This window comes from Hoplias malabaricus, chromosome 12, assembly GCF_029633855.1.
Source record: "Hoplias malabaricus isolate fHopMal1 chromosome 12, fHopMal1.hap1, whole genome shotgun sequence".
Lineage (NCBI taxonomy): Eukaryota > Metazoa > Chordata > Actinopteri > Characiformes > Erythrinidae > Hoplias > Hoplias malabaricus.
Window position 1 is genome coordinate 33,256,262 of NC_089811.1, and position 18,182 is coordinate 33,274,443.

The 18,182-nt window shown below is 39.7% G+C and overlaps 2 protein-coding genes across 3 annotated transcripts in view; both read right to left on the minus strand.

The window, feature by feature from the left end:
* The window catches only part of zmp:0000001200 (dedicator of cytokinesis protein 9), a 78,682-nt gene extending 75,550 nt beyond the window's left edge, over positions 1-3,132 (minus strand). For both annotated transcript variants that reach the window (XM_066686201.1, XM_066686200.1), the window contains exon 1: positions 2,719-3,132. In XM_066686201.1, coding sequence (XP_066542298.1) covers positions 2,719-2,835 — 117 coding nt within the window. In that variant the 5' untranslated portion in view covers positions 2,836-3,132. The remainder of the gene's footprint in view (positions 1-2,718) is intronic.
* Positions 3,133-6,077: 2,945 nt separating this feature from the next.
* LOC136710384 (FERM, ARHGEF and pleckstrin domain-containing protein 1) overlaps positions 6,078-18,182 on the minus strand; it is a 48,279-nt gene continuing 36,174 nt past the window's right edge. Inside the window, exons 15-26 of the mRNA XM_066685870.1 lie at positions 17,127-17,216; positions 16,130-16,263; positions 15,176-15,257; positions 14,164-14,401; positions 13,672-13,871; positions 13,490-13,579; positions 12,707-12,789; positions 12,386-12,495; positions 11,005-11,180; positions 8,826-8,933; positions 8,503-8,654; positions 6,078-7,357 (exon numbers count right to left, since the gene is read on the minus strand). Coding sequence (XP_066541967.1) covers positions 7,282-7,357; positions 8,503-8,654; positions 8,826-8,933; positions 11,005-11,180; positions 12,386-12,495; positions 12,707-12,789; positions 13,490-13,579; positions 13,672-13,871; positions 14,164-14,401; positions 15,176-15,257; positions 16,130-16,263; positions 17,127-17,216 — 1,539 coding nt within the window. The 3' untranslated portion in view covers positions 6,078-7,281. The remainder of the gene's footprint in view (positions 7,358-8,502; positions 8,655-8,825; positions 8,934-11,004; positions 11,181-12,385; positions 12,496-12,706; positions 12,790-13,489; positions 13,580-13,671; positions 13,872-14,163; positions 14,402-15,175; positions 15,258-16,129; positions 16,264-17,126; positions 17,217-18,182) is intronic.

Genomic DNA, 18,182 nt, shown 5'->3' on the forward strand with positions numbered 1-18,182 from the left:
ATCATGGGAAACCATGCATTACTGAAAATGTAACTATAAAAAATACATTTTTGTTTCTATAGCAAAACATATTTCTGAGTAAAATACTGTCAAGGGGTAATCTCTGAGCTAGCTGAATATTTATGCTTTAGAATAGGTAGGGATGGCTTACAGTAATGTAATCAGATATCACAACAACAACAACAACAAAAGTAACTTTACACTGTTTATGAGTCCAAGGAAAAAATTGATTTGGCATTTTAAGTGACATAACCTTATCAAACATATTTAATAAGATCTGTGACAGGAAATATGATCCACTTTATGTTCAAATCTTCTTTAAAGGCTAAGCACCACTTAATGGACCTCCATGAATATTTCAGATTATTTTAGTTACTGACGTATATAAGTATGAATTAAAATGAAAATAGCAGCTTAATTTGCTTTAAAACTGACAATTTTATTAAATTGACTCGCTACGGAAATTCTTGAACGCAACCGTGACGTCACTGGTGGACAACATCTGAACAACGCCGCGGTAAAACACCGTTATGACTGACTGTTATGACAGTATCTAGCTAAATAACCAACATTATTCATGACAATAGCCTAGCAATAAGCTAAACTCAAATTTAGAGGTACCGTTATTCTTGTAAATGTGATCGAAGTCGAACTCGAATTCATCCGACACTATAAACCTCCGTAATGCAGCTACGTAGCCGAGTATAATCTGAGCCACCGAGTTTAGCGAGTCAAAATAACGTTAACTAACACCAACTAAAACAGGCGAAGTGAGTGTCCTTACCCTGTTTACCTCCATGTTACAGAGGCTCTTGAACTCCTTTCGTTGGTGTCCTTACATGCCCATATTGTTGGAAAAGCGCCAGTGAAATGAGCTACAGATAACGGAGTGAGCGGATGGTCCTTTCCAAAGTGCCCGTTTAAAGTTGACAAATGTAGTCCATTTTTCTGGATATTTTGGGATCTTTGGGCCATTTGTGCACAGATGTCCCACTGTACATTGAATGATTGCAGCCAAAAACAACACACCTTTTCGTCATTTTGCATTAAATTAAGTGCAACTTCTAGAGTTGTTGTCCACCATCTACGTCACAGGCAAGACGCCTATTAGAGTTTCCGAACACCGTTGGGGGGGGGGGGACCACCGGTCTTTTCAACCTTATTCCTTGAATTAGTAAGAATTAACATGTTTTCTGACTATCAATAAACACAAGTTAGGAACTCAAACTCCACTGTATTTATTTGTTTGACACTTTCATATCGCTGGTGCTTTGCCTTTAATGCAATTAAACATGTTTGTAATAGTTCGCTTTTCTAAACCTCAAAAACATTCACATAAGCCAGTGGGCACTTGAATGATTTGATAGCCACTGCAAACCTCAGGAAGATATACTACATCCCTTTGCCAACTCATCGGCCATTGCAAAAGCATCCCTGAACCGGATAAAGAAGCTAATATAATACACCCAAACTGCTATGGCGCGATGCTGCTACATGCTCAGTGGAGTACAGGACAATGAATTAATCATACAGAGGAGTGGCTGTGAGTGTGTGTGAGTGTATAAAAGAGTGTGTTTCTCGGGATTCCATTTCTCTGACAAAGGGGCCTGGATGGGATCCATTTCTGTGTCTTAGCAACATGTTAGGAAAGTTTGAAAAAACATCCAAGGCAACACACACACACAAACATTAAGAGACAGAAAATACACACTTACACACACCTCCCTGTTAAGTCATATTTAGATTTGTGTAAACAAACACTATCCATACACACACACACACACACACACACACATCTACTAGACTAAGTAAACAAAGAAAACACATGACTTCTGCTTCAACACTTACAGGCTTGATTATTTCATTTCAGAAAACTACCACTTCAACTGACTTCATCGTGAACATACATCGGCAACATAAACATATAGAAGATACACGTGTGGTTTAAATCTAGCTCTGTACAAACATGAAGCACTGAAGTGAAGCCAGTTTTGCACAAGACAAGTGATGACATGCTGGGAGATTCCTAATTTTGCCCTTAGACGTTTTCAGGTCTGATGGATATGGAGACACAGATAAATACTGAAGAGTAGCCTCAGTTATGGTTGTGAAGTAGCTGTTGTTTTCAGGGTGTATAGGAAAATAAGCTGAGAATCACAGCATGATGGACCACAGAGTAAGTGACATGTCAGAGAGTGTTCCAACAGTTTACAAAGCACAGCTATGGTGCCGTAGCGTGCATTAGTGTTGTTTGAATTTGCTGGGAATGAGCTACCTCAGTATTTCCCACCTCTAGGCCAATAGCCCACTGCACTGTTCATTTTAGTGTTTATTGTTTTAACGTGGGAAGAAGGACGTGGGTAAAGAAACGTGTTTTGCAGGTGGACCAGGCCTAAAAGTGGTGGTTATAACCGTTTAAAAGCCCGCATGAGTCAAGTAGAAAGCCAACAAGTAGGAGCCCCTCCAGTACTGACTACTCACTTTGCCTAGTTAATCCTTAAACGAGAGGAATGTGAGCAACATTAAAGCTTTAACTGAGCAGCCACTAAGACTCCTTTCATAATACAGGATTACTTCTAGTCAAAGTATTTCACTTACAACAATTTATTAATGGTCAAAAGGAAAGAGATCACTGGCACAGGGCGGGTATTGAGTGTAAGTGAATACACCTCTGGGTCACAGCGGCTCAGTGTGATTTATAGTGAATTAAAGTCTCACCACCAGCACGGAGGTCCTCACCACCTCAGACACGCTCTGCCGGAGCTCGGCGGCGGTGCCCGGTTTACTGAGTCCTCGGGTAAACTTCCTCGTCTCGGTTTGCGCTGGGAGCGACATCGTCTTTCAGCGTCAAACTCGCCCCGACAGCAACAAACGAGTGTTTAATGATTACAACCGAGACAAACTCCACACCATTCGCCTGCGTTGTCCCCTCGGGTCTCGGCTAGAAGCGCGCCTCTTCAGGGCTCATAGCCTTCTTCGCACTGGCCTGCGCAAACTCATTATGAACTCAGTTTAACTGAACAAATACCGCTGCTTCCTCGGTAGCGCACACTCTCTGAACGGGTCTCAATTCCAAAACAGGCCATTCTCCTTTACAGTCAGCGCCTCATCTCCGGCAGAGGTTCGCACGCTTTCCTAAACTCGGTCTACGTTGGTCTGAGCTCCGCCTCCACACACAGCTGACCAGAGGACGGATCCTCTCCCCACCTGTCTTCAGGCGAGACCCCCGCCCTCATGAGCTACGACAGGCTGTGTACAATCCCAACTATTGGGAATGTGTTAAATGGGTAATGTGTGGTGGATGTGACTGCAAAGCTATTCTTATTGGGCTTAAGCTACAAATTTTATTTTTTAATATTTTTAATTTTTAATATTAATTAAATTAAAAAACGACACGGTGGTGCAGCAGGTAGTTGTCGCAGTCACACAGCTCCAGGGACCTGGAGGTTGTGGGTTCGATTCCCGCTCCGGGTGACTGTCTGTGAGGAGTGTGGTGTGTTCTCCCCGTGTCTGCGTGGGTTTCTTCTGGGCGCTCCGGTTTACTCCCACAGTTCAAAAACACACATGGGGAAGGTGGATTGGGGACTCAAAAGTGTGTGTGTGTTGCCCTGTGAAGGACTGGCGCCCCCTCCAGGGTGTATTCCCGCCTTGCGTCCAATGATTCCAGGTAGGCTCTGGACCCACCGCGACCCTGAACTGGATAAGCGCTTACAGATAATGAATGAATGAATGAAATCAAACGACAGCAGCAGGTAGTGTCGCAGTCACACAGCTCCAGGGACCTGGAGGTTGTGGGTTCGATTCCCGCTCCGGGTGACTGTCTGTGAGGAGTGTGGTGTGTTCTCCCTGTGTCCGCGTGGTGCTCCGGTTTCCTCTACGGTCCAAAAACACACATTGGTAGGTGTTGGTAGGATTGGCGACTCAAAAAGTGTCCGTAGGTGTGAGTGAATGTGTTGCCCTGTGAAGGACTGGCGCCCCCTCCAGGGTGTATTCCTGCCTTGTGCCCAATGATTCTGGGTAGGCTCTGGACCCACCGTGACCCTGAACTGGATAGGCGGTTACAGATAATAAATTAATGAATTAATGAAGTCAAACGACCATGTAGGCTGAACTGATTGCTGAGTGCTACACTAAATACTTTAGGAATACATGAAATTCATATTCACTCTTCCAGAATTATTTTTATTTATTTATTTCCTGTTTTAGATTGCTTGAACAGCCTTGCACGTAGTGATGCCTGCAGGTTGTGGACCCACCACAACACTGTCAGATTGACTTGGTTAAAAAAGATGAATGATGCTTTAGATAGCTTCATCAATATATAAATATTTTTAAAATCACATTTCTACATGTTTACACTGCAGCCTGTATCAGTGACATTCACGTCACTCTTTAGGAATGGGCGGAGCTTGAGTATGACATACCGGCCAATCATTGCAGAGGAAGCCGTGTTCGTCGGAATACGGGTGGAGGAAACCGAGCTGTGCTTTATACGTCAGAAATAGTGAGAGCTGCTGTGCGTTAGTAAACACCCTTTACACGGTCACCATATGTCAGACTGAGACTGGTGAACGACATAAACGCGACTCAAGACAAAGGCCCTAAAAAGCACGATTTTTTTTAACGAGAACATGCACAGTCTAAACACTTTTATGGAAACACAACATGGAAAATGAGTCATCATTTATGGAGCTGGGCAGAGTAGCAGGAAAGTGTTGTTACTTCAATAAAACAGTGACTCAACATCCATCACCTGCCAGCACAGGACCTGAAGCATCACTGCCCCAAATAAACTGCAATTCCTCTCTATTTGGGACAGATAATATACATTAGTGGGAGTAAAATTTGTATGATTTTAAAATAGAACACTATTAATCCATTAAAATGTGTGTCAACGTCATCTGAATGTAATAAATCTCGTCCCTACCCTGCTGTGACCCTTTGAAATGGGCTAAGGCTTACATCCAATTCCAATTAGGAGCATCAGTCTACTTTAACACCTAAATACTATTTGGACAAATCCATTTGAAATCCAAACGCACTGCTACTAATATTCTTCTGGATACAGATCACAGACAAAAATGTACACTGCTCTGACAATGACACAAAGTCACTCATTTATTTTTAATTTTCTTTATTCTTAAACTAGGGTGACCAGACGTCCTCTTTTTACCGGACATGTCCTCTGTTTTAGACTTAAAAAAAATGTCCGGGCGGAATTTCACAATCGTCCGGCATTTTGTTTTTCTAGAGCTTACATAGAACTTCGAGAAGTTTCGTTCACAAACTAGTCCCGCCCTCCCCTACTCCGATTGGTTCGCTTGAGTGACAAGGGGGCGTGGTGAAGTAGCCTAAAATCTTCGGATTGGACGGTCTGACTGTAGAGCTACCGTTATTGGTCGATCACCTTCTTTGTAAACATTTAATTGGTCAATTTTTATTTGTTCCTTTCAATATCAAATCTGTGTGTAAGAACATTTCATAAACAAGACCCCAGTAGTAGGTTGGTTCAGTCAGGCAGAAGGCCTGAGAGGTGAGCTAAAATCTCATTAAAGAGCCAGTATGCTTATTAGGAGAGAGCAGGGAAGTCCTTTGTAGTACAGACCAGCTGGTCATGTCTAAATCATTTAACAGCTCCACTACCGAGCTCAACAGCAAGAGAGCTCCCGCTGTTCATTATCAGTAGGGCTTCACACTTCACTTACAGGAAAAGACCCATGTATCACAATGTGATTTACTCAAGTGAATTTTTTGGGACTCATTCAAAGATTCATGAACTTCCTGGAATCAACTGAAAGGTCTTGTAAACCTAATGCGTTATTGTAATATTGTTGCCATCTAGAGGTTGGAGCAGCAGTGCATACAGGGCAGGAACTGATTAACACCAATCTTCAATGGAAAATCCCCATTAAGGCCATGGCTGGGCTTAATGTAAGTCTGGACAATCAGCACAGAAAATAAACAACTTTATCTCAAGAACACACACACACCTATGTATGTATTTATGAATTAATACGAGAGACGGAGAGACACACAGCAGTATGTAATCAAATTCAAGCAAACAACTTTGTTCAGGATGTTCAAATGTGTTTATTGCTTTCATATCCATAGAGCACTCTGTGTTTCTTTATTTTCTTATTTATCTGGAATATGAAAACCTCCTTCCCCTGCCCAGAGACACTAGTGAAGCCACTGCAAACACCCTTTTGTCCTTTTTTTTTCAGGTTCTTCCTTAGTTTTCACAGATGAACCACTCTGACACACCTTCACATGAGGCAGCCTTGTCTTCGGAGAGTAAATAGTGCTTATGAAACTACAAAATCATGTTTAACTCTACACTTTAAAGCTTTACTTCCTCAATGGCAATCTTCATATGTGTAGCATCTGACTGTGGATTTTGCATAAACTGCAGTGAGGAGCATGGTTGTTGTAGTGTAGTGAGCTGTGGCTTTGTAATGTAGAGTGAGCGTGTGTGTGACTTACTCCTAAAATGGCAGCGGCGTACAATTTAACAACCCTGAATTAAGAAATGTCATCAATAATATTAATAATAATATAATGAGAGACATAAAATACATTTTAATGTAATTCTTTTTTGAAGTACCTTAGATATCTTAATGAGAAAAATTATGTTTAAAAGTTCTGTTTTTTAAAAACCTTTTAAAGCAATCTACATTTTCAAAACCTCTTCAAAATGCAAATTCATGAAAGCTCCTTTTCATCAACGAATGGTAATTGTACTTTAAATCTGAAAGACATCAAAAAATGTTTGGCACATTGAGTGGTGAATTACAAGAAGACAGTCAGTTAATAGAAGTCATCAAAACATAGAAAGTTGTTTTTCAGAAATAAAATGCATATGAAGATACTTATCAAAAATCAGGGCACCAGTATTGAGAGGCCTCCATTATGAAGTAACAAGTGACACTTATGGCCGACCAGAGTGCGCACAGATAGATAGTTAATTATAGTATATAAAATGAGATTCTATAAAAGAGGCTAACAGCCCAGTAAAAATGCAGAAAAATGCAGATATGCAGAAAAATACGACGTTTAGCAGACATGTCACAGATTAAAAAAAAGCACCAGGACTCTTCATGGGGACTGTCAGACGCACAGGATTAATGCATTTTATGGTGTGTAAAATCATGATAGAAAACGTTAATGTCACAAAAAGTGATTTTGTCTTAGAGCTAACACAAACTGATCATCAAGATCAGATTACACCCTCTCTCTCACACACACACACACACACACAGTTGCTCCCTAAGGCTGCGTGGCTCAGTAGGGCTCTTTGCGGTTGAGATAGCGAGTTCTACTGGATGAGATGGTGGCACTGCGAATCACCTCCATCCACCTGCACACAACAGAGTAATAAAGTGCTACTGAAAACAGCAGGCACATGTAAAACATACGATAACAGAGAATGTACTATGACCTGACCATTACAAATTAATTTAACAAATATACTATGCATGTACCTTTTGCGTAGTAGTGGGTGTAGCTAACGTTACATTTCAGTAAAACTATAACAATACGACAATTGCAAGTCACTCTGGATAAGAGCATCTGATAAATATTTTAAAACGTACAAGCCGCATTTCCAGAAATGATGAGCATTTATTTTACTGATAAAAGAACACTGTAACACTGTTCTGGAAGCTTTCACAATTAGCAGTTTAACTGGTAACAGCTGAAGTCCTCAGCCCTACCCCTCCATTGTTCCTAGTGGTTTAAAAGTCCAGTTGTGTTTCCGAAAGGTACATTACATTCTTGTCTGCAGAAGGAGAGCTGTATTTTTGTAATATTTCATTACAAAAAATATGTAAAATAAAATATAATGCAAGCGCAGGAGATAAAATTGGGCATAACACCATTTCTAAATAAATAAATAAAATTAAAATAGAAAAACGTACAGAATATGTACAATTGAGGGTGCCAGCAAAAGGTACCACCACAGTGATGAGTTTTCTGCTTGTTTTTGGGAAAAACACATATTGGATTTTACCACCAAAGGTAAAAAAGACCATTCAGACTGTTACCAACAATAAGTGCAAAGTCATTAGTCCATCAGTGTCCATGGCATGGGTGATATGCGTATATACGAGGGCACCCTTGGTGTGTGAGCTTATTCTGGTATTTTGGGAAGACATATTCTGCCGTAAAGATGAGATGTTTTCTCAAGAACTCCGAAAAATAATGTGAAAAGATGATGTGATACGGTGCTAAACAGCTCCCTGTCACTGATTTTTAAAAATGTTTTACAGACATTAAATTCTACATTTGTTCATATTTAAAAATGAGAATTACGTTTGTCACTGAAAATTTTATAATTTTCCTTTTGCCAGTTAAATACGTGTTCTACTGAATGAACTGATTAAGACATGTCCCAACAATTCTGGAAATGGGTTTTTTAAATGAATCAAACCATCACTAATACGTTTGTCTTTTTTATAAATGACCATGTAATTTTATATACACACACACACGTCTATAGCTTACCTCTCAAAGGAGTATTCACTCTCAGATCTGAAGTAGTAGATATGGGATTTAAAATGAAGTTTGAATACATAGTCCTTATGGATGTTCTCTGACTCAGCTGGAACAGTTACAGAATAGCCCAGCAAAGGAAGACTGGCCAATGGATATTCATCCTGAGTGAGAGAGAGACCGAACATGTTACACCCTTATATACACCCACTTTATATAGCTCAGCAAGGAGACATTCCACTGGGATTTGAGACTTTTACAGGGTACACAGAAGGTGTGGGCACATTTATGCATGTCTGTGTGTTTGTGATGTAATGTGATGTGTGTGCATTCACCTGGTGTGTTTTGTAGAAGAACAGGCTGAAGTTTGTAAAAACCACCCAGAGTTTCTGCCAGCCATTACTGTTCTTAAATTTCCTTAGCAGGTTCCCAGACAGCTGGTTCTTCAAAAAAAGCATAAAAGGAGATCTCAGTTTTGTGTGTTACAGGTCTTTTTCCACTCCCACACACACACACACTTAAGTGAGAGTATTTGCCACAAAGACAGTTGTCTTTATAGCATGTGCACTAGGGCTGCACTATGTACATATATTACTCATATATTACATGATGCAATTACAATATATTAATTCTCAGAACACCACCAAAAGAGCACTCATAAAAATATATGAGGAGATATCAGTTTACTCTAAAAAGAAAATGTAGCTTATATTACATTATTATAACCTGACTTAGTTGATGTCAAGAATTAAGTCATATTCTAAAAGCGCTTTAAATAAAGTGCTTTAAATTTTAAGTTGAGGCAACTTTTGTTTTTAAAAATATAAGGCAAAAATGAATTTTGTGGTTAAATAAATAAACTGTGCAGCCATAATATGTAACACCATTTGTGATCCCACCAGAAGCTCATAAATCTCAGAAGGCAGACTAGAAGAATACACTCTCTTAACACCAGCTTTCAACGTACTACCATGCACAGCTCTAACATTCTGCTGTAAGCCAGCTTTTAAACTCAAAAAGCATGTAAAATGTCACAGGACACTTGCCAATGATGGCTGCAGGAGCAGGCTTACCAATCCAATAAAGCAATCACAAACAAACAACAGATTACAGACCAGCAGGGTTTCCCCCAAAGACATTAACGCCTATGAAATATTTAACATTTTCATTCAAGTCTGGCATGACTAAGCTATGTAAGTTCTTTGATGAAAATCTCTGAATGAAACAATAGACTTTTTTTTAAAGGACATAATAGAAAGCACTGAGAAACAGTGTGCAACATTAACTACTAAATACTGCCATCTGGTGGCAGACTGTTTCTGTATCCCAGAACTCTGCTTTGATTTCCTAAAATATGTATTATATGTAGAGATCTAAACTATTATATGTACATGGATTAGCATTAAATAAACATGTGACATGCATTGTATACTGTTATAAATGGAGTAAAATGAAAAGATAATTTAGCGCAGCGTCTGAAGCCCAAATTATAAATTTGTTAAATCACTACAACAGAAAGCCCACGTGCTTTATTCTAAATTAGGTACATCATGATCAATTTAAAGCTGCACTATATAACTTTCAGAGATTTGTATACCTCACTGGTGGAAATCTGTAATTACATTTAACATTAGTTGGGTTTCAGGCCCATTCTCCATGTAGATGGAGATTATTGCACATACTGCACAATTATTCTGCATTCATGGCCTATAACTGCTCATGTCCCCAAACCATAAAGTTGGATGACTTCCTGAGCTCTGTACATGTGACACCTTAGTATGTACAGACCTGTAGCACGGCCTGAAAACCTTCCACCAAATCCACCCAACACTTCTGATTTACAAAATGAATTGTGAGCTCCCAGAAGCTCACAAATACCATATTTCAAATGGTACTGTCTGATGATTCAGAAATCTTTTTATGTTAACCAAATATAAACCATACATAGTGCATCTTTAAATCGAGTTTTTTTTTTTTTTTTGCTTTGAGGGTTTGGCCCTGCTCTAACAGTTTTATAGGTCTTGGTGAAACAGGCAGTCTGATTGAGTCTGGGTGTGTTACCTCCAGACTGATGCAGCAGTCAGTAAAGGAGAGACTCTGCATTCTGTACCAGCACACTATAGACACAGGCACTGCTCCCTGCCCCCGCGAGACACACACATTCACTGCAAACCGAGGTTCTATATACACACACATATACACATATAGAGGGAGTCCAGGGAAAGAGAGTTTCACAGGGGAAAGGTAGGGGATGACACACAGACAACGACACAAAGACAGAGACAGAAAAAAGAAAGAGAAAAAAGTGACAGTGAGTGAGGCATGCTTTAATACACACACACAGTCAGTGACAGGGTTAAGAGACTCCAGGAGACACACCAGAGGGGAAGATGGGTAGAGAGAAACAGAGAGAGAGACACCACTGCTTCCTAAAGCGAAAGTTACACACAAGAAAACACACAGAGCAACAAGAGGGCAGAAAGAGAGGTGGTTAGGCAGTCGAAAGCCTGGTACCTCCATCGCTATGCTAAAGTCCAGCATGGAAACACTGGTGTTGCGGTGCCAGCACACATGAACCGTGGTGTTGCCACGGTGATGTGCTGAGCTGTTGCCATGGCGCTCCAGAGATGTGCGTGACCCACCCAGGTCATCCTCAGACTCCACCTCCGAAGCCCACTCCCCTGCAGACTCTGAGAACATTTCAGGTTAATGTTAATTGTTTAAAAATGTAGAGATCTCACACACAGCAGGAATGGGGTTTTAGGCAATCTTCCAAACAGAATATCAACTAGTAATTTAAACTAATACTACTTTACTACTTGGGTAATGCAATGTTGTTATATGAACATTAAACTCGGTAGTCTCAGCCACATTCTTAGCACAATGGGTGCCATTGCCTTCTCCTGTGATGCAGCCAAACTCTGGAATATAATTTAAAAAATAATAATCTTTTTAAAATGGCTTATTCACTTTAACACATTTTATACCTGTGGGTTGTGATCATTTGTTTGTTGTAATTGTAATAATTTACTGTATGTTTTAATTATTTTTTAGCTGATGTAAGGTGACCTTGAGTGTCATGAAAGGCGCTAAGAAACAAAATGCATTATTATTTCCTCCGACTAAGAGTCTCTTTAGTGTGTTAACCTTGCCACACCAAGACTCTGCCAGTTGTGTGGATTCTGAACTGAATGGCTATCCACATTTCCCTGCTTCTTTTTGTGCTGGTCTTGCATTGGATCATCTGTGGCTGAGACTATCTCCTTTAGTACGTCATGCCAAAAATAGAGGGATTGTTGTTTGTCATTTTGCATTAGGTGGATTTCCTTTTCCTGCGATAGTAGACAGTTCTAGGCCACTTTTTGTGGAGAAAATCCCCAGACCATAATTAAAGAGGCTGCCAATGTGAGGCTACTGTTTTGGAGACACAAGGTTATGTCACAAAACATATGTCATGAGTATCATTAAAAATATATACATATATGGCACATTGGCATTTTTTCTTTTTTTTCATTCATTCATCTTCTTTTCCACTTGTCCATTTCAGGGTCGCAGTGATTTTCTCTTTTTTACATTATTTAATTATTCATTTATCATTTTGTTTGATACACATTACAATTCAAAAAGATGCAAACACTTTCAATAACACAATACTCTACATGTACACGCATAAAAGAATTGGAAAATATAGCTGTACACCAGTTTTATTTAAATATGCGCTCATTTTGTAATATTTGTACATTGGATTAACTAAATCAGACATTTACCAAACACTCTTAGAGACTGGTATTGCATTTAGATAGTCATGCATTCTGTTATAGGAAAGTAATTCAAGCCTTGTTCAACATTGTTACTGAATGCTTATGAGCAGAAAGGAGGGGTGATGTGTACTTACTGACATCGTTGCTACTGGTCAGCAGACATGCTGATGGTCCATTAGAATCCTCAGCCAGATCCACAGCCATCTTTAAATCCTCCATCCATTTCTCCATTTCTGATACAGAACTGCAGTGCAATAAATTTTTTTACTAATGATGCATACTGCAATAACAACCAACAGCCATCCTTTAATCTACAAATAAATCTTTGTCCATTCCATAGCAGCGAAAGAAGAAAACATCACTGGAGGTAAGGCCACAGTATAAATAAATGAGCTGGCAAATGAATTATGGTTATGATCATTATAGCAGTCAAAGTGAATTAGGCTGTACATTACCTTGCTGCTACTACCACTGACTGGCGCTGGGTAACTAGAGTGAAGCAGTGAGGAACTCCCCACTCTTCTTCACTTTCCCTGATCTAAACACACACACACACACACAATTATTACCACAGTGGTAAACAGCACAGTGTCAAAAAATGTATCACATTTTTTCTATTTTTGTTTTACCAGATTCAATACTACATAAAGCCACAGTAAAAATATTTTTTTCTACATAATCTCTCAATCTCTCATTTGTCAAGTTGTACTTTATATTTTGTAACAATTCAAAGATATTCTGACAACATTCGTTGATTCATTCATTGTCTGTAAGCGCTTATCCAGTTCAGGGTCACGGTTGGTCCGGAGGCTACCCGGAATCATTGGGTGCAAGGCAGCAACACACCCTGGAGGGGGCGCCAGTCCTTCACAGGGTGAAACACACTTACACATATGGACACTTTTGAGTCACCAATCCACCTATCAATGTGTGTTTTTGGACCGTGGGAGGAACCCACGCAGACACGGGGAGAACACACCACAGACAGTCACCAGGAAATGGACTTGAACCCACAACTCTAGGTCCCTGGATCTCTGTGACAGCAAGACTATCTGCTGCACCACTGTGCCGCCCAATCTGCCAACAATAATGCTTTAAAATAATTTTTATCAAAATAAATTACAAAACACAAAAGTATTTACTTCACTTTCAGAGACGTATGGAGGTTCTGTGGACAGTGACAACATGCAATAGCAAATTTTTCAACACAAACCTTTAAGAAAGAAAAAAATGCTTACTGTCATTCCACGTAGAGGAAGCTGTCCGTGTACTTTAAACTGATTGGATGATGTTATCCCCCGACTTGTGTACAACAGCACATCACTGAACTGGAACATACAAAAGGGCAAAGAGTAATCAGTCACCTATGCAAGTTGTGTGTGTTTATTTCTGCCTATGTGTTTATTTGTGCAGAATTTACCAAAAAGAACATGCGCTGTTGTAGGCCTTTCCCAGAAAGTTTGCTGAGGCAGCCAAGTCTGATGAACTCTCGAGTTGGGGTTGCTAGACTGTCCACCCCAATCAAGTCCTTTTGCAGCTCCAACAGCCTCTGGTAGTTATCAGTCTTCAGCATGCTGGAGTGCAGCAGAGCCTCCAGCTCAGACACATCTGCCAAAGCAGCTGAGGAAAAGGATAAATACTCAACAGCAGAAAACAGACAGAAAAAACAAATCTTGTAATCCTTAGTTAAGCACTTCAATAGCAATAACATTGCTTAAACTGGTAAACAAAAGTCACACCCACTGTTTACGCATTCTTTTAATATAAAGGTTATGAATACATTTCATGGAAATCCATTTTACAAATCCCAGACAACAGACCATTCACAAGTAATGTTACAATGTTACAGTAAATAGTACATCATCTTTATTTGACATTTTATCAGGGTTTACTAGTAAAAGGAAACACTTACCTCTGCAGTCTCTGAAGTCAGAATGTGTGGCAGGGTAGTGTTTACACAGTCTCTCTAGGATCTGTTTATAATGCAGCAGCCTGTGCAGTGGCCTCAGGATAAACACGTTTAAAGGTACGTAACACACTTTCTGCAGCTCAAAGTCTCGACAAACAGTCTCCAACCTCCGTGATGCACGGCAAGCCTTTTCAAGCTCACTCACACAGTCAGAGTGTTTCTGCAGCTGAGCCGTCAACAGCTGATGGAATACAAACACACCACAGTTCATGATACATCCTAAAGTACATGGGCACCTGACCGTATATAAGCTTGCAGGACACTGAATTATTTTTTCCTCCATTTTAAAACCTCTGCCTTAATGTGGAACTGGAACTACCCAGTGAATGATGCAACAGCTTGCTAAGCATTCAGCAGCACCACTCTGACTTTACATGGTCTGTTGTTTTAGATCAAGCATGTTGTTAGCCCTTAGACACACCCATTTTACAATAAAAAGCACTAATAAATGACCTGGGCAGACCCAGCACTGCAGAAATTGCAAAAGCTAACTGTGGGGATGGTGGCATGTGACAGTGCCACGTTTAAAGTCATAGAGCTCTACAATATATCATTTGTCAGCAGAGATAGCAAACAATTTTGGAATTTATTTTATACAGCTGTTATCACTGGGTGTGGCTAAAACAGAGAAATGTATACTCAGGAGGAGTGTCCATATACTTTTGGCCACATCGTATATTTTAAAGAATGGCAGGGATATCTGTGAGTATTGAATACTCCACTGCAAAGCAGAGGAATTAAGGAATATATCGGATGAAGGCCTCCAACAAATCGAATTTGACATAACACACTGAGTCATGTGGTTGGCTGTGTATTTCGTGGGGTAGTATCCGTTGGTTTTTGAAGAAAAATATCATGTGTATTGATATTCGCACTTCAGAATTAAAATCATCAAGGTTTAATATTACAACATAAAACAGAAAATGCTAAATGATTCTGACAGTGATGGTCTTACCTTTAGTCCCTGGGTGTTTTTCAGCATTACATCTCCAATGCGCTGGTAATCTCCTTTAATATGGGCATTCGAGCGTCCTTCCCTGCAAACAGGCAGACACACACACACACAGTGTGTACATCGCTGACAATCTGTTGTTTTGGGTTTTAAACATTTGACCTGAATTAGTGACATCAGCACAAGGTTAACCTATAGTCCCCCTGGATTACAAGCAGATGTCGCTGTTGTACAGTTTTCATTGACTGCAGGTTTTCTTAGTGTATGTGGGTGTGTGTGTGTGTGCGTGAGAGAGCAAGTTGACCCACGTATCAATTTCATTTCTAGTTTTGAGACCAACCATGTTAGGGGAAAAAAAAACCTGAGAACATGTTAATGCACAAACACCTCCTTCACTCGTACACAGTTACTAAGTAGTTTATATCAGCATACTGGATTCAGATAAGCTATAATTGATGGACTGGACATACGAATCATTTTTTTCTGTGAACACAGACCTTTTTAAAACTCTGAAGGTACTGAAACTCTGACCCATGATATTTTTCAGTATCGGTAAAACAGGTTTATCATGTGATTTTTAACTTCAGTTGAAAAGGGTATGAAGGAGATGATGATGATGAGGATAACAGTTATAGTAGAAGGTAAAATAGCTGTGATTGTCTGGTAGACTCTGTACACGTCACCAATGGGAGTCGGACAGCACGCGGTGTCATGGAAACAGAGACCCCAAGGCAGGCAAGACCTACACAGAAGATCAGTGGTTGTCAAGGAGACCACAGCACCGCAGGGTTATTGTGCGCGCGTGTGTGTGTGTGTGTGTGTGTGTGTATATATACACAGTCATAAGGTGTAACCTCCCCTCATTAGAAATCTTTCACAAAAGACCAGTTCCACACGTATAAGTCGCATCATTGAATGATGACACTCTGAAGTGGATTGTGTGTATTAGTTGCTCACCATAACGCTAGTCTCTGCTCCAGCTCTTTAAGAAAGTCAGAGTGATAAGTGTGCAGCGGCTCAAAGCTGGACTTCAACAGGTTCCTCAAAGATTCAGGAGCACACTCCTCTTTATCCAGAACACTCTGAAATGACTGGACACACAAGCACAATTTAACATTTAATCACACCTGCCTTTTCAAAACCACACAGCTCTGTTTTATTGTTTTTATTATTATTTTAATACAAGTTGGATCCTGTGATTAAAAAAAACATCACAGTGACAGTAGTGTACTCAAATTCATTAACACAGTGTAACTCTCAGTTTCACACTTACTTTCTCTTCTACAGAAGCAATACTATGATTTTGTATTTCATAAAATGAAGTGACCTTACTGCTGACTCATATTGAAGCTGCTTGAGGACGGCATAAACCACAGTGACGTGCAAATCATGTGTTTGTGTATCTATATAATATTCATCATTTCATAATTAATGGAACCCAATTATTGGGTTAAAACAGATTTTATATTAACCAAGTTAAACTGGCCTACCCTTTTTCTAAAAAGCTGCCATTTTGTAAATATGAGTTTTCGGCATTTATTTTATATTAATGTAAAATGTATAAAATGGTGTGTGTGTGAGATGTATGGGGATTAACCTAGAGAGGGTTAGACTGGATGAGCTACATGCTGTTGTCCCTCAAACTCCCACGCTAAACTCGTGATTTAGTATAAACCCCTAGCCAGCACACAATCAATCAGAGATCAATAAGCTGCCACTCTGGCCTTGGAGCGCTCCAGCTCCAGCTAATTGATCTAATTATCATCTCAATGCAGGCCCAGCCAGTCCGGCTAGACAGAGAGGAGAGGTCCAACACACAGAGCCAGGGTAAGAAGAGAGTATTACTAAGATTCAGCTGCAGTTGTAACACACACACCTATTACATTTATAGAACACTACCATGGATGACTTTAACAAAGAATGCATTATATATTCATATGATTCACTCCATTACCAAAGTGATGAGCTCTAGATCCTTCAGGTATGTCCTCTCCGTGGTGAGCAGCTCTTTTGCAATGAAATACGCCTTGTCAGTGGGAAATCTCTGCAACAAAAATACACTGATTTTTATACAATGTCAGACCACAGGACTACACCATGATGGAAAATGTTAAAAATTGCATTCCATTCTAAATTAACAGTTTTATTTCATTACATATAATTCCACAATAATGAAATCATGGCTTCTAGTAAAGGCCTCTGAACAAGTCTCTAAAAAAACAACCAACTTGTTGAACAAAGGCAACAATATGGTCACTATCTAAAATTGAAAAATTAAAAAAAAAATTCTAAAAATTGTTTCTTTTTAAAATGTACGTAGAGTCTTCATTTTCAGAATTTCATCCCAGATTTTCAATGTTGTATCTGTATCTTTTGCTGTCCAAAGAAAATAATTACCTTCAAAACAGCAATTTCAAAATTGAAGGCAAATGCCTCCTTTACTTCTATGGAAGTTAAATTGACTTTATTCCAATTCATTTTGGAACATGTCTATTGGTCTGTATTTCATGAAATTTACAGAATACAAAGCATACCTGCTTTGTAATGGAGGAGGAAAAAGTAGAGGATTTGTTCCTTTTGGGTTTTGGACAGTGACATTATAATAAGAAGAGGTTTTATGCCTAAACCTAAGCCTTGAAAAATAAAACACACAGCTTTGGTAAAGAGCTTTAATAAGACAGGACCCATGTACACTTAACACCCACTTGTTCTCTCACCAAGTTTCTGTTTTGGCAGAGGCAGTCATGCCTCAAGTCTGTTGTTTGTACAGAAGCAGTGCAGTGTGGAATTGTGCTCCAGTTACGGAGGAACCACCCTGCGGTCCCCACAAAACAGATCTGTGCCGAAACACTTGAGATTCCTCAGAAAACCTATGTAAACAGCCTTGGAATATATCAATTTTGCAGTGGGACAGTGAATATAAATTCTGTTGCTTTACTTTTCACATGTTTACTGGTGTGTGCGCGTGTGTGTATACACACACAAACACACTATATACAGCAGCCCACTT